Genomic DNA, 13,839 nt, shown 5'->3' with positions numbered 1-13,839 from the left:
CTGAATTGCTTCTGTATGTCCTTCACTCATTTTTCCCCTTCGGGTTTTTTGGTCATTTTCTTATTTGTTAAGAATAAGAGAGCTTTACTATTGATATTAACTTTTGTTATATAAGCTGCTGATATTTTAGCAACAAGTCTTTTTAATTTTGTTGCATTTTTTATTTTGCAGAGGTCTTTAATACATGTAACTTTGAAAATAACATTTCAAAACAAAAATTGTTATAACTGCAGTGGATATTCACTAAATATCTGTCAGTTAGCTTCACCTTATTAGTTGACTTTTTTTTTTTTTACTTGCAAACAACCCACAGAAAGGAAAATTGGTGTTTTCTGTTTCATTTAGAAATGCTCCTTGATCTCCCTTTTAAGTCTGTCTTTAGTGCTTTGGAGGCCCTAAATATAAAGTGATAGTCTACTTGGTATTTCTGTCAGCATTGCTCTTTTCCTTAGCATTTCTTTTTCTTTTTAAGCTTCTGTTAATTAGACATTTGATCTGCTTATCACAGTGAAAAGAGTTGTTTTGGTTCCTTAAAATAACCAGAAACACACGTCCTCCTGTAGGAAACGTGTAACAATATATGTTCCTTCCCTGCCAAGTTGTAATATTGCTTCTTATAAAAATGCACTGGAAGTGTGTGAAGAACACAGAACTCCTTATAAGGAGAACCCAGATTTAAAGCGGTCCACGTGCAGAGATGTGTATGTCTGCTGAAATTCCAGGTCAGGGTCATCGATACCCTTACAGACCTGAATGAGCAGCTACGGCAGAGCCCATTTCTGAACAGCAGCGACCCAGGCTCCAGAACGCCTGTGACCGTCTGCCTCTTCCACTCCCTCAACAACGTAATGAAAGCTGGTGAAGCAAGTTGGCCAAGACATGGGCATAGCGTCAAGCAGGTGGGTACAGTGTGTGTGAGTGGCCAACTCCGTTTAGAGACATTTTCATCTTGACAGATCAGGCACCAACGTGGCCTTTCCCTAGACCTCTAGCTGCTGCTGCTGCCACTTCAGTCGCGTCCTACTCTCTGCAACTCCGCAGCCGGCAGCCCACCAGGCTCCGCCGTCTCTGGGATTCTCCAGGCCTCTAGAGAGCCCAGCTAAACAGGCACCACTCAGGATACTGCTCCATCAAGCCCGCTCCCAGTCTTCTCTCCACCCTGCCACGGAGCCAAGAACACCTAGTGCTGAAACCTAGTGAGTTCAGTGAAGGGTTTGGCATATAGTAAACATTCCACTAAATAAATTATTTTTACTCTTCACATAGAAAGATGTTCAACATCACTCGTCACTAGGGAACTGCACATCAAACCACCATGAGATCCCACTTCACACCTAGACAGACAGACAATAACAAGTGTTGGGAAGGAGGCAGAGAAATTGGAACACATATGTTGTTGGATTGTAAAATGATGCAGCCACCTTGGAAAACGGTTTGACAGTTCCTCAAAATGTTAAAAAGAGAATTACCGTGAGGCTTAGTAGCTTCACTCCTTGGTATGTACCCTCATAGATCCACACAGAAACTTGTACACTCGTGTTCATAGCGTTGTTCAAATAGCCAGGTAGCCAAAAAACAGAAACAGTGCAGTGCCCATGGTCTGATGAAAGGATAAGTAAAGTGTGGCATGTCCTTACTGATGGAATATTACCTAGCAACAACAACAACAAAAAATGAAGCACTGATACAAGCTACAACATGGATGGGCCTTGAAAACACTATGCCAAGTAGAAGCAGCCAAACGTAGAAGATCGTGGTTCCATGTGTGAGAAAGGTCCCGAAGAGGCAAGTCTATTGACACAGAATGTAGTTTAGTAGTTACCTCCTGTTAAGGTAACTACTTGAGGGCAGGAGGGAAAAGGGACGACAGAGGGTGAGATCGTTCACTGGCATCACTGACTCAGTGGGCATGAGTTTGAGCAAACTCTGGGAGATGGCGAAGGACAGGGAAGCCTGGTGTGCTGTAGTCCATGGGGTCACAGAGAATCGGACATGACTTAGCAACTGAACAACAAAGGTAACTACGAGTGGGCGTGGGGGCTGGGGATAGGAGAATGGACTGTGGCTGCCACTGGGTTCTGGGTTTATTTTAGTGAAGATGAAAACATTCTACAATTAGATCGTAGTTATAGTAGCACAGCCCTGAGAATATAAAAAACACTGAATTATATACTCTAAATGGGTGAATTATATGCATAATTTCATTGCAAAAAAGAAAACAACCCTGTTTTTAGAAAACATTCATCATAAGCAGGTCTCAGGCAGCTCATGTCATGGGTCAAAGAAATAGTTCCCTGGGTGGCCCTCTTAGTTGATGCAAAGGATGACGCGTCCTTCGCTAGATGGCAGGTGCCCTCCGTGGACCCTTCAGTGAGTGTCACCTTTCATTCCATCGCTGTCAAGGTCCTTGTCCCCTTTTCCTCCCTCTCAAACCGTTGTCTCACTAACACAGTACACCAAGGTTACACGAGTCACCCGGTATTGATGTTTCTCTCTAAACGCAGGTAGAAAATATGCTGCAAATGTCCTTGCTGAGCCTTGGGAGGATCCAGGAGGCGCTTCTGCAGCAGAATCGGTGTGCTGAGCCTGAGGTGACTTTGACCTCTTCCACTGCTGCCCTGATGCTGAGCAGGTAACAGGAGGGAGGGACGGAGGGAGTTTCGTTTTAGGCTTTGGACTTTTAGGGAACAAAGAGCAATTGATTTCCATTCAACTTCTTTTTCTTTAGGCAAAACATATCAACATTGCCTCTGAGCTCTTACACCCTCGGTGACCCAGCCCCTGTGAGGTTAGGCTTTCCATCAGCGTCCGCTCTGGAGGAGCTCTTGAAAAAACACCCAGGAGTTGATGTCCAAGTGAGTATGAAATTGATTCTGACCAGAACGAACATGGGATGTGATGGCTGTAGGGATTTGGGTGAAAGTGTAGGCTGAGCAGACAGAATGAGAGAAAGTCATGTGTGCTAATTCTGTTTCACACTGGCAGGAATGGAGGACTCTTAAACATGACCCCTGCTAGAGGCTGGGAGCATTAAACAGACTTCTAGGTTTCACTAAGCTTTTGGGTTATGATTGAACTGATCCGAACTCTTCAGTTTTTATACAAAACTGGAAATCTCTAAATAATCACCGACTCAATGTACCAACCTAGTCATGTCAGCATATTTAATTTCTTTCAGCAATCACCTAACAAACAGAAGTAAGATTGTAACCTTATTCTGGAGAACAGAATTCTTACTTCCTAGTAAAATGAATCCTCCAAGTACCGAGGTGAAACAAAAATAGTAATAATTCCGAGGGTCTCAACCAAATGACTCATCTTTAATTAGCTGCTTCTTCCTTGTAGAATGTTATAATGAGAAATATTTCATTTCCAATGCTAGCAAGGGGAAATCCCGACATTTACTTTGATATCCGATCCCTTATTACCTATAAGAGTGTTATTTATAAATTTGTGGGCAGTTGAAGAAACTGAAATGTTCTTGTCTCTAGGTAACAGGACTGGCTTTCAATCCCTTCAGAGATTTTGACAAGAAGAAGATTGTTGGAAGCGTCGGGAGTGTGTTACTAAGCTCTAATCATAAATTGCTCCAAGTCCATGACTTAATGGAGGATATTGAGGTATGACTTGATTATTAGGGAATAAAAAAGAAGGAAATTGGAATTCCTGGAGAATAGGATGGGAATTTGCAGCAACCGAAGGAAATCATTTTAGATTTATGGGCATGCCGCTGTTTTGTTATTCACATTGTCACTTAGGAACTTCTACAGAGAGACCTCCCTCACACTTGGGAGAAAGTGTTTTAGGTCTAAGACTATATACTTTCTTGTATATCCCTGGCACCGTGTTACCTGCCAGCATTCACAGAGGAAGACCTAGCAGGTTCTATTCCATTATCATGAAGGAGGAGTCTGCAAAGCAGCCATGGATTAACCCTCTTAAACTTGGAGAGATTAATAAACTGTCTCTTATTCTAGATCATGCTCTGGAGAAATGCGAGTATGGAAACCCACCCCACCAGCCTCAACATGAGCACAGACCACTTTACTATCACAGTGAATGTCACCTCCCTGGAGAAGTCCCTGATAGTGTGCATAGAGCCTGAAGGCCCCCTGTCGCTGACACTCTACCTGGGGTTCCAGCACCAGCCCAACCACACCCACTTCCACCTGCCGAAGGAGAAGGTGTCACAGAAAGGTAAGCCCCATCCAGATGCCAGGAGCTTTAGAACGCATGTTTTTTTTTATTTTAACTTTTTATTTTGAGATGATAAAATGCAACTGAGATCATTCACATGCAGTTATAAAAAGTAAAACCCAGAGATCTTACGCACCTGCTGCCCACTTTCCCCTGATGATTACATCCTGCAGAACCCCAGCTCAGTATCACAGCCAAGAAGTGACGCTGACCCAGTGCATTGATCTTACCTGGATTTCGCCAGTTTAACCAGCGCTCTTGTCGTCACTTTTCAAGTGACTCTTCTTGTTAAACAGGGCTGCTGAGCCAGCGCCTCTCACTGCTGGCTGGCCAGCTACAAATTGTATCTGCATCACCGGCAGGCTCTTTCTGATTCCGAGCATGTACTCTGTCCTCCTTGATGATCTTGGCAATAATATCATGTCCTCAGAAACTGGAAGGGATCCTGGAGATCCTTCGGTTGAGATTTCGTGTTTGAAAGTTGAGAAAACTAGGGCGACTGGGTGACCTGCCTTGGCCCTTAGCAGCCAGCTGGTGACAAAGCCAGGCCCGAAACCCAGCCTCCAGTGTGCAGACCAGGAACTGGAGCTGCTCTTTGCCTGCCCCTGTATCACCCTTGGGTTTCTCTTGTTATCAAGGTTCTCGTTATCATTTTAATGTGTGATTATTTCATTTTTCTAAAACTCAAAATACATTCTAATTCCTTAGACCAAAATCATTTATCAAAAACATATGATTTTTTTTTCAGTGGAACAGGAGTCATCCCGAACCTCAGATTATATCACCAGTCATTTTCTTTAAAACCATTTGTGATGCAAGGCTTCTCATTTCCCTATTTGTAAAATAATAACAATAATAGACCCTTCTGAAGAAAAGTTCTGATGGTATCTTTCTCCTCTTTGAAAGGCAGCTAAGCACTCTTGTTTGTTCTCAGATGAGGAATACACATGGGTGCTGACGCCAGAGAAACTGCGGTATGGGGTTGGCACCTACTACATCACAGCCGTGTTGGATAAAAGCAAGGAGGGCGCTCGGCAGATGCCCACCCTGCTCTCAGTGGTCACTGCTGTCACTCAGTGCTATTTCTGGGACAGCCTCAACAGCATGTGGAAGAGCAGTGGATGCCAGGTCAGAAGCTGCCCACCTCTTTTTTTTTTATACTGTTTTCATTGAAATAGGATTGCTTTACAATATTGTGTTGGTTCTGCTGTACAACAAAGCAAATCAACCATATCCACATATCCCCTCCCTCCCCGCTCTCTAATTCATCACAGAGCACTAAGCCTGAGTTTCTGTGCTTCACAGCAGATTCCCACTAGCTATCTGTTTCACACATGGAAGTGTGTATGTATTAAGTTGCTTCAGTCGTGTCCAGCTCTTTGCGACCCAGTGGGCTATAGCCTGCCAGTCTCCTTAGGCAAGAATACTGGAGTGGGTTGCCATGCCATCTTCCGGTATCTTCCCTAGAAGCATATATATGTCAGTCCTAATCTCCCAATTTGTCCCCTTCGCCCCCTGTGCCCACATGTCCATTCTCTGCATCCGCATCTCTAGTCCTGCCCTGGAAATAAATTCATCAGTACCATTTTTCTAGATTCCACATACATGTGTTAATATGTGATATTTGTTTTTTTCTTTCTGATTAACTTCACTCTGTATGATAGACTCTAGGTCCATCCACATCTCTACAAATGAACCAGTTTTGTTCCTCTTTGTGGCTGAGTAATATCCATTGTATATATGTACCATGTCATCTTTTCCATTCATCTGTCTTTGGACATTAGGTTGTTTCCATGCCCTGCCTATTGTAAACAGTGCTGCAATAAACACTGGTGTACACGTGTCCTTTTGAATTATGGTTTTCTCAGGGTATATGCCCAGGAGTGAGATTGCTGGGTCATATGGTAGTTCTAGTCTTAGTTTTTTAAGGAACCTCCATACTGCTCTTCACAGTGGCTATATCAGCTTACATTCCCACCAGAAGTATATGAGGGTTCCTCTTCCTCCACATCCTCTCCAGTGTTTATTGTTTGTATATGTTTTGATGATGGCCATTCTCACCGGTGAGGTGACACCTTATTGCAGCTTTGATTTGCATTTCTCTAATAATTAGTGGGGCTTTCCTGGTGGCTCAAATGGTAAAGAATCTGCCTGCCAGTGCAGGAGACACAGGTTCAGATCCCTGGGTCGGGAAGATCCCCTGGAGAAAGAAGTGGCAACCCACTCCAGTATTGCCTGGCAAATCCCATGTACGGAGGAGCCTGGCAGGCTACAGTCCATAGGGTCACAAAAGAGTCGGACACAATTTAGAGACTAAACAGCAACAATCAGTGATGTTGAGCGTCTTTTCATGTGTCTCTTGGCCATCTGAATGTCTTTGGAGAAATGTCTGTTTAGGTAGAAGCTGCCCAGTCCTGCCTCTCTCTCATTTCAGCTGGCAATAAACTCAGGGCCCCTGTTGCCTCGTTTGGGATGGCCCAGAAAGAAAAAGCATCAGAAGGGAGATAAATGAGCCTAGATAAAAGGGGCAGGTGTGTGTGGTGGGCTGGGAGAGCATGTCCCTTCTGAGCAAGCTTGTGCTTTAGACTTTTTCTTCTTTTTTTTTATTTCACTGGGTCTTCATTGCTGCACACGGGCTTTCTCTAGTTGCAGGGAGAGAGGGCCGCTCTTCACTGCAGTGTACAGACTTCTCATTGTGGTGGCTTCTCCTGTCAGGAATTACAGGCTCTAGCTGCATGGGCTTCAGGAGTTGAGCATGTAGGCTCAGTATTTGTGGCACAAGGGCTTAGCTGCTCTGTAGCACGTGAGATCTTCCTGGACCAGGGATTGAACCCGTGTCCCCTGAATGGGCGGGCAGATTCTTACCCACTCTACTACCAGGGAAATCTTTAGATTTGTGCTTTAGATTTGTCATTTCTTGCCCAAACATTAGTCCATGGTAAATCTGACAAAGTACATAAAATAAGGCAAGTGGTACATGGAAGTTGATCAATTCTGCAAGTACTAAATATGTGGTGAGTAAATGAGGCTGACTTTGTTTTGCAAAAAAGAGCTTTTGTCACTTCTCTGTCTTTTGGCTAAGATCAAGCGTAGTATCACTTATAGTTTAATAGCTGATATGCCCTCATCACGCGAAATGCCAGGCTGTATGAAGTACAAGCTGGAGTCAGGATTGCCAGGAGAAATATCAGTAACCTCAGATACGCAGATGACACCACCCTTATGGCAGAAAGCAAAGAAAAACTAAACAGCCTCTTGATGAAGGTGAAAGTGGAAAGTGAAAAAGTTGCTTAAAAGTCGACTTTCAAAGAACTAAGATCATGGCATCCAGTCCCATCACTTCATGGCAAATAGATGGGGAAACGATGGAAACAGAGAGAGATTTTATTTTGGGGGGCTCCAAAATCACTGCAGATGCTGATTGCAGCCATGAAATTAAAAGATGGTTGCTCCTTGGAAGAAAAGCTATGACCAACCTAGACAGCATATTAAAAAGCAGAGACATTACTTTACCAACAAAGGTCCATCTAGTCAAAGCTATGGTTTTTCCAGGAGTCAGGTGTGGATGTGAGAGTTGGGCTATAAAGAACACTGAGTGCCAAAGAATTGATGCTTTTGAACTGTGGTGTTGGAGAAGACTCTTGAGAGTCCCTTGGCTGCAAGGAGATCCAACCAGTCCATCCTAAAGGAAACCAGTCCTGAATATTCATTAGAAGGACTGATGCTAAAGCTGAAGCTCCAATACTTTGGCCACCTGGTGCAAAGAACTGACTCCTTGGAAAATACCTCATTTTTTCCCTCATATCAAAGGGTAACCACTGTCTGGAATTTGGTATATGCAGTGACAGATTTTGTTTTCTTGGGCTCTAAAATCACTGTGGACAGTGACCGCAGCCTTGAAATTAAAAGATGCTTGCTTCTTGGAAGGAAAGCTATGACAAACCTAGACAGCATATTAAAAAGCAGAGACATCGCTTTGCCGGCAAAGGTCCGTGTAGTCGAAGCTGTGGTTTTTCCAGTAGTCATGTACGGATTTGAGAGCTGGACCATAAGAAAGGCTGAGCACCGAAGAACTATGGCTTTAGAATTGTGGTGCTGGAGAAGACTCTTGAGAGTCTGTCAAGGAGATCAAACCAGTCAGTCCTAAAGGAAGTCAACCCTGAATATTCACTGAAGAATTGATACTAAAGCTGAAACTTCAGTACTTTGGCTACCTAATGAGAAGAGCCAGTTCATTGGAAAAGACTCTGATGCTGGGAAAGATTGAAGGCAAAAGGAGAAGAGGGTAGCAAAGGATAAGATGGTTAGACAGCATCACTGACTGAATGGACATGAATTTGAGCAAACTCTGGGAGGTAGTGAAGGACAGGGAAGCATAGCGTGCTGCAGTCCATGGGGTCGCAAAGAGCTGGATGTGACTTAGCAACTGAACAACAACAAATTCATTCTTTCAGCAAGTATGTATTGGGCATCTTCTACATACCAAGCCCAAGTCGAGTAACTAGCAATGGATAGGACAGTGCCGAGTGAGGAAGATTGGTAAACGTGGGCTCATGAGTGATGGTTTGCATGCTCTAGGTCTTTGTGTAAATGATGTCACACTGTTATATCCTTCTAAACTGGCTTTGTTCACTCAGCATTGATACAGCCAGGTTGATATATCCGGGTTCAGTCCACTCATTTTATCTGCTGTATGGTAGTCCATTTCGTTGGCACCTACTTCCTTATTTACTTGTTTGTATGTTCTGTTGTTAGCAGACACAGAGGTGGTTTTGATTTCTCCCAGTTGTAACCAGTGCTGACAGAGACATCCTTTTTCATGTTTCCTTGTGAATGGGTGCAGAGTCCTTGGGTTATGCATTCAGAACTGGAATCTCAGGATCCAAGGAGTTTGTACTTCTTCCCTTTTACTAAATGCTGCCAAGCTGCTGTGCCCATCAGTTGTCCCAGATCACATTAACACCAGCGGAGCCTGAGCCACCAGACCTTCTTTTCCAAATCTGTGTGTCTGTGTTTATGTTTTACGTGTGTCCCTTCCTTAGCATGCTGGTCACTCAGAGTCACCATCTTGACTGTCATTCCAGGTCGGGCCACAGAGCACACTGGTAAGGACACAGTGTCTCTGTAACCACCTGACCTACTTCGGCAGCGATTTCTTCCTTGTGCCCCGGACGGTGAATGTGGAAGACGTGGCTGAGCTGTTCCTTCGAGTGACCAGCAACCCAGTCGGGGTGTCCCTACTGGCCAGCCTTGTCGGAATCTACATGCTCATATTCATGTGGGCTTGGAGAAAGGACCAGGCCGACGCACAGAAGGTGATGAGACTTTGATTCTGAAAGCTTTGCCACAGTGTCTTGAGTATGTTGAACACGATGAAGGAAGAAAGAGATACCTTTATTGAAAAGAGGCAGGTGGCAGGTAGTAAAAATTCCAGTGGGACTTCTCTTAACATTTCTCTTCATGTCTACTGTCTCAAGCCCCAGGGACTTATCTCTTCTGCTCCATTTGTTTTCTCTTTTAGCCAAGGTTGAATCCTCAAATGATTCATTTAGGTCAGGAATAAGCCAAAAGAAAACACTCAGAGAACTTAACTATAATCAAATGCACATTTATCTCACTTAATACATTGGATATGAAAGTTATGGATAAGTCAAAAACGTTATAATTTAATGTAACTGCAATATGTAAGAAACCTGTATGGAATCTTTTTTTTAAACAAAAAATTCCTTTGACAGCTTCCTTCTAATTTCTGTTCTGTATCTTTCTCATCCTTGCTTTCCTACATGTGGAAATTCTAGAATATGCAAATATGCTGTGGGTGTGGAATTACCAATTTTAGTAAATAAAAATACGAGGCACCCAGTTAAATTTGAATTTCAAATAAATAGTGAAAGCATATTTAGCATAAATATGACCCCAAATTATTCATCATTTATCTGGAATTCACATTTAGCTAGGTGTCTTGTATCTTAGCTGATAACCCTTTCTGGGTAGGTGGAAAGTGGAGAGATTTAGAGGCCCAAGACCCGATCAATTGATTTTGTGGCTGTTTAATTCTCGTGACATAAACCCTGGACTTTCAGCCCATAGCCCCCACTTTTATCACCTCACTTAGGTTTTCCTATCCGTCTTATCTTCTCCATCTCACCCTTGCTTTCCTCGGGGTCTCCAAAGCCGCCGCAGTGAATCCTCCTGCTTCTTGCTGGGCTGTAAGGAGTGAAGACCTGCTGGTTTTCTTGGTTCTGCTTTTCCCTGCAGGTGAAGATCACCATCCTGGCCGATAATGACCCCAGCTCTCAATCCCACTACCTCATCGAGGTCTCCACGGGCTATCGAAGAAGGGCCGCGACGACAGCTAGCGTGAGTGCAGCGACGGTTCCTCCCTCACTGCTCGGCGCCCTCTGCCATGCGAGCTGCACTCCGATACCCTTGCTGACATCCTGGCACCCAGTCATCCTTCACACAGGTCCCGGAGGGCGGTCGTCCTGGCTCTCAACTCTCCATCTAGGCCTTCTCTGACGACCCAATGGTTGAGACTCCATGCTTCCACTGAGGGGATGTGGGTTCGATCCCTGGTCGGGGAACTAAGATCCTGTATGCCATGGGGTACAGCAAAAAAACTTAAAAATTCTACATTTGAAGAGCCCTCTCTGCTTGTCTAAGGCCCCAGGACTTCATCTAAGTACAGTTTTCTCTGTCTTCATCTTTCCCCTTAGAGATAAATCCAAAGACTCAGGTTATAACTTGCCATATCTTTTCTTTGTCCTGGTTTAGGTAGTCATCACCCTTTATGGATCAGAGGGGCGGAGCGAGCCTCACCACCTTTGTGACTCCCAGAAGGCAGTCTTTGAACGCGGGGGACTGGATGTTTTCCTCCTGGGCACTCCATCCTCTCTGGGGGAGTTACACAGCCTGCGGCTTTGGCATGACAATTCTGGCACCAGCCCTGCTTGGTAAGTACCCGAATCGGGCTGGTGTGCTGCTTCTCTGCAGCATTCTGGGGAAACACCTGCACGGCAACACAATAAATAGCTATAATGTTTTGGATCAAATAGTAACAGATAACTGTTTGATTTTAATTTCTTTTTCTTTCTTTCTTTTTTTTTTTTAAATATTTTCTTGACTGCACCATGCAGCATGTGGGATCTTAGTTCCCTGATCAGGGATCAAACCCATGCCCTTTGCATGGGACATGCCGTGTCTTAACCACTGGACCACCAGAGAATTCCCTGTTAGATTTTCATTTCAAAGCTGTCTACAAAAAAGAAAACCTGGAAAGAAATATTGAAAAGATATTTTATGAGAGGTAGAATGATAGTTTTTTTAAAAGCGTCTGTTAAATCACTTATTTATTTTGGCTGTGCTGGATGTTTGTTGCAGTCAGCAGGGGCTGCTCCCCAGCTGCAGTGTGCAGGCTTCTCATTGCAGTGGCTCCTCTTCTTGTGGCTCATGGCCTTTAGAGTGCAGACTTAGTAGTTGTGGCACACGGGCTTAGCTGCCCCGCAGCGTGTGAGATCTTTCCAGACCAGGGATCGAACCCGTGTCCTGTGCATTGGCAGGGAGATTCTCAACCACTGGACCACCAATGGAGTCGCAGATTTTTTTCCATTAAATATTGTCACTATTGTGAACAGAAAATAATAACAATGAAACATTGCCCCAAAGTATCATAAGCTAAAAGTATCTCTAAATACAAAAAGCATCTTTAAAGAGTAAATTTAATACATGACTATATAGAGAATATACTTTGGGTCAAAATGAAGAGCTTAAGGAGAGGGGAAGGAGTGGAATTACAGTTGGGATGTCCCTCAAGAGTTAGACAAATGGTCAGTGATGAGTGTGCACCTGCCCTGTGCTGGGCCCAGATGCTCCCACATCTTCCTTCAGCAGCACTCTGAGAATTATGAGGAGTGAGTGGAGAAAGTAGATGATAAAAATTAATTTAGGATGAAGATCATTGGTTTGTTGGGATTAGGAAAAAAGGAAGGCAGTGAAGTCAAAGGTCTCAGTGTGTTTGTTAGTCGCTCCATCGTATCCAACTCTGCAACCCCATGGACCCACGAACTGTAGCCCACCAGGCTCCTCTGTCCTTGGATTCTGGCTTGACGTTCCCTCTTCCAGGGGATCTTCCCAACCCAGGGATCGAACCCAGGTCTTCTACATGGTGGGCAGATCCTTTACCACTGAGCCACCGGGGAAGCCCCAAAGATCTCAGACCCAGGTTTGAGAACTGACCCAGAAACAAGTCGGTTGCTAAATATTTCCCACCTGAAAGGAATATGCATCCAGCCTAAAATTGTTAGCAAAAGAAGTCCTTCCCAGGAATCCCTTGGCAGTCCTGGGGTCAGGACTCCACACTTTTACTGCCAAGGGTCTAGGTTCAATTCCTGGCTGGGGAACTAAGATCACACAAGCTGCGTGGCATGGCCAAAAAGAGGTTTTTAAAAAAGTCCTTCTCTGCTAGACTAGAGACACCAACCATAAGGCCAGGACAGCCCGATGATTTTCCTGCTGCTACATCCTTTCAGGTATCTACAGCAACAGTTTGTTACACTATTGTTCCACTTTCTTTTATAAAGGTAAATAGGGTATAATAAGCACTTGAAAGATACTCATTAGTTATCATTAGTTGTCAGGAAATGCAAATTAAAACCACAGCGATAGCACTAGACACCCACTAGAATGACTAAAACTAAAAGGTGGAGTGAGGGTGGGGAGCAGTTAAGAGCTCTCACACACCGCTGGTGGGATGTAAAAAGTACAGCCTTGGTGAAGAACAATTTGGCAGTTTCTTGTAAGGTTGAACATATGTTTACCCAATGACCCAGAAATTCCACTCCTAGTTATTTAATCAAGATACGTGAAAATGTATGTCCACTCCAAGTCTTACGCAAATACTTTCATAGCAGCTTTATGAAAAATAGCCTCAAACTGGAAACAACACAAATGTCCATCAGCTGAATGAATAAACAAATGTTAGTATTTTCATTTGGAATATGACTCCTGACAAAGAAGAACAATCTACTGATACAGCAACATGGGTGAATCTCAGAAAGCATTATGTTGAGCAAAAGAAGCCAGACACACAAGAATATGTGAAATTAATGAAAAAAGCAAATTAACCTGTGGAGAGAGAAAATATATCAGCGGTCACCTGGAGCCCAGGGTGAGCCTGAGGAAGGCTGACTGGAAAAGGGCGCATGGGAACTTTTCAGGGTGGCAATGGTGGTGCTTATTATACAGGTGTGTACAGTTGTCCAAAATACATTGAACAGTACTTTTTATTATTTTTGTTTTTTGGCTGCACTCCATGGCTTGCAGGATCTTAGTTCCTCAACCAGGGATCAAACTGTGCCCTTGGCAGTGAAAGCCCAGAGTCCTAACCACTGAACTGCCAGGAAATTCCCTGAACTATATTCTTTAAATGGGTGCCTTTGATCTGATGTAAATTATACCACAACAGAGTTGATTTTTTTTTTTCAAGTGTGTTTATAAGGGAAAGTCTAGAGCTATATACACTAAATTATTACCAATAGTTATCCCTGGGTAGTAGGATTATGAATTTTTAAGTTTTTCTTCAGGGTAGTTTTAGTTACTTCCAAAAGTTTTAACAATATCTTATAATTATTAGAAGTACATTTT

General features: G+C 43.7%; 1 protein-coding gene across 1 annotated transcript in view; it reads left to right on the top strand.

Moving 5' to 3' along the window:
• The window catches only part of PKD1L3 (polycystin 1 like 3, transient receptor potential channel interacting), a 76,740-nt gene that overhangs the window by 18,885 nt on the left and 44,016 nt on the right, over window positions 1-13,839 (top strand). Inside the window, 9 exon segments of the mRNA XM_040253195.1 lie at window positions 723-890; window positions 2,505-2,632; window positions 2,729-2,855; window positions 3,492-3,620; window positions 3,978-4,197; window positions 5,132-5,325; window positions 9,282-9,512; window positions 10,456-10,557; window positions 10,972-11,150. Of these exon segments, the coding sequence (XP_040109129.1) occupies window positions 723-890; window positions 2,505-2,632; window positions 2,729-2,855; window positions 3,492-3,620; window positions 3,978-4,197; window positions 5,132-5,325; window positions 9,282-9,512; window positions 10,456-10,557; window positions 10,972-11,150 (1,478 nt within the window).

Source organism: Oryx dammah, unplaced genomic scaffold (assembly GCF_014754425.2).
Source record: "Oryx dammah isolate SB20612 unplaced genomic scaffold, SCBI_Odam_1.1 HiC_scaffold_13, whole genome shotgun sequence".
Lineage (NCBI taxonomy): Eukaryota > Metazoa > Chordata > Mammalia > Artiodactyla > Bovidae > Oryx > Oryx dammah.
Note: the sequence above shows the minus strand (reverse complement) of the source record. Positions and strands in the feature narration are given on the sequence as shown.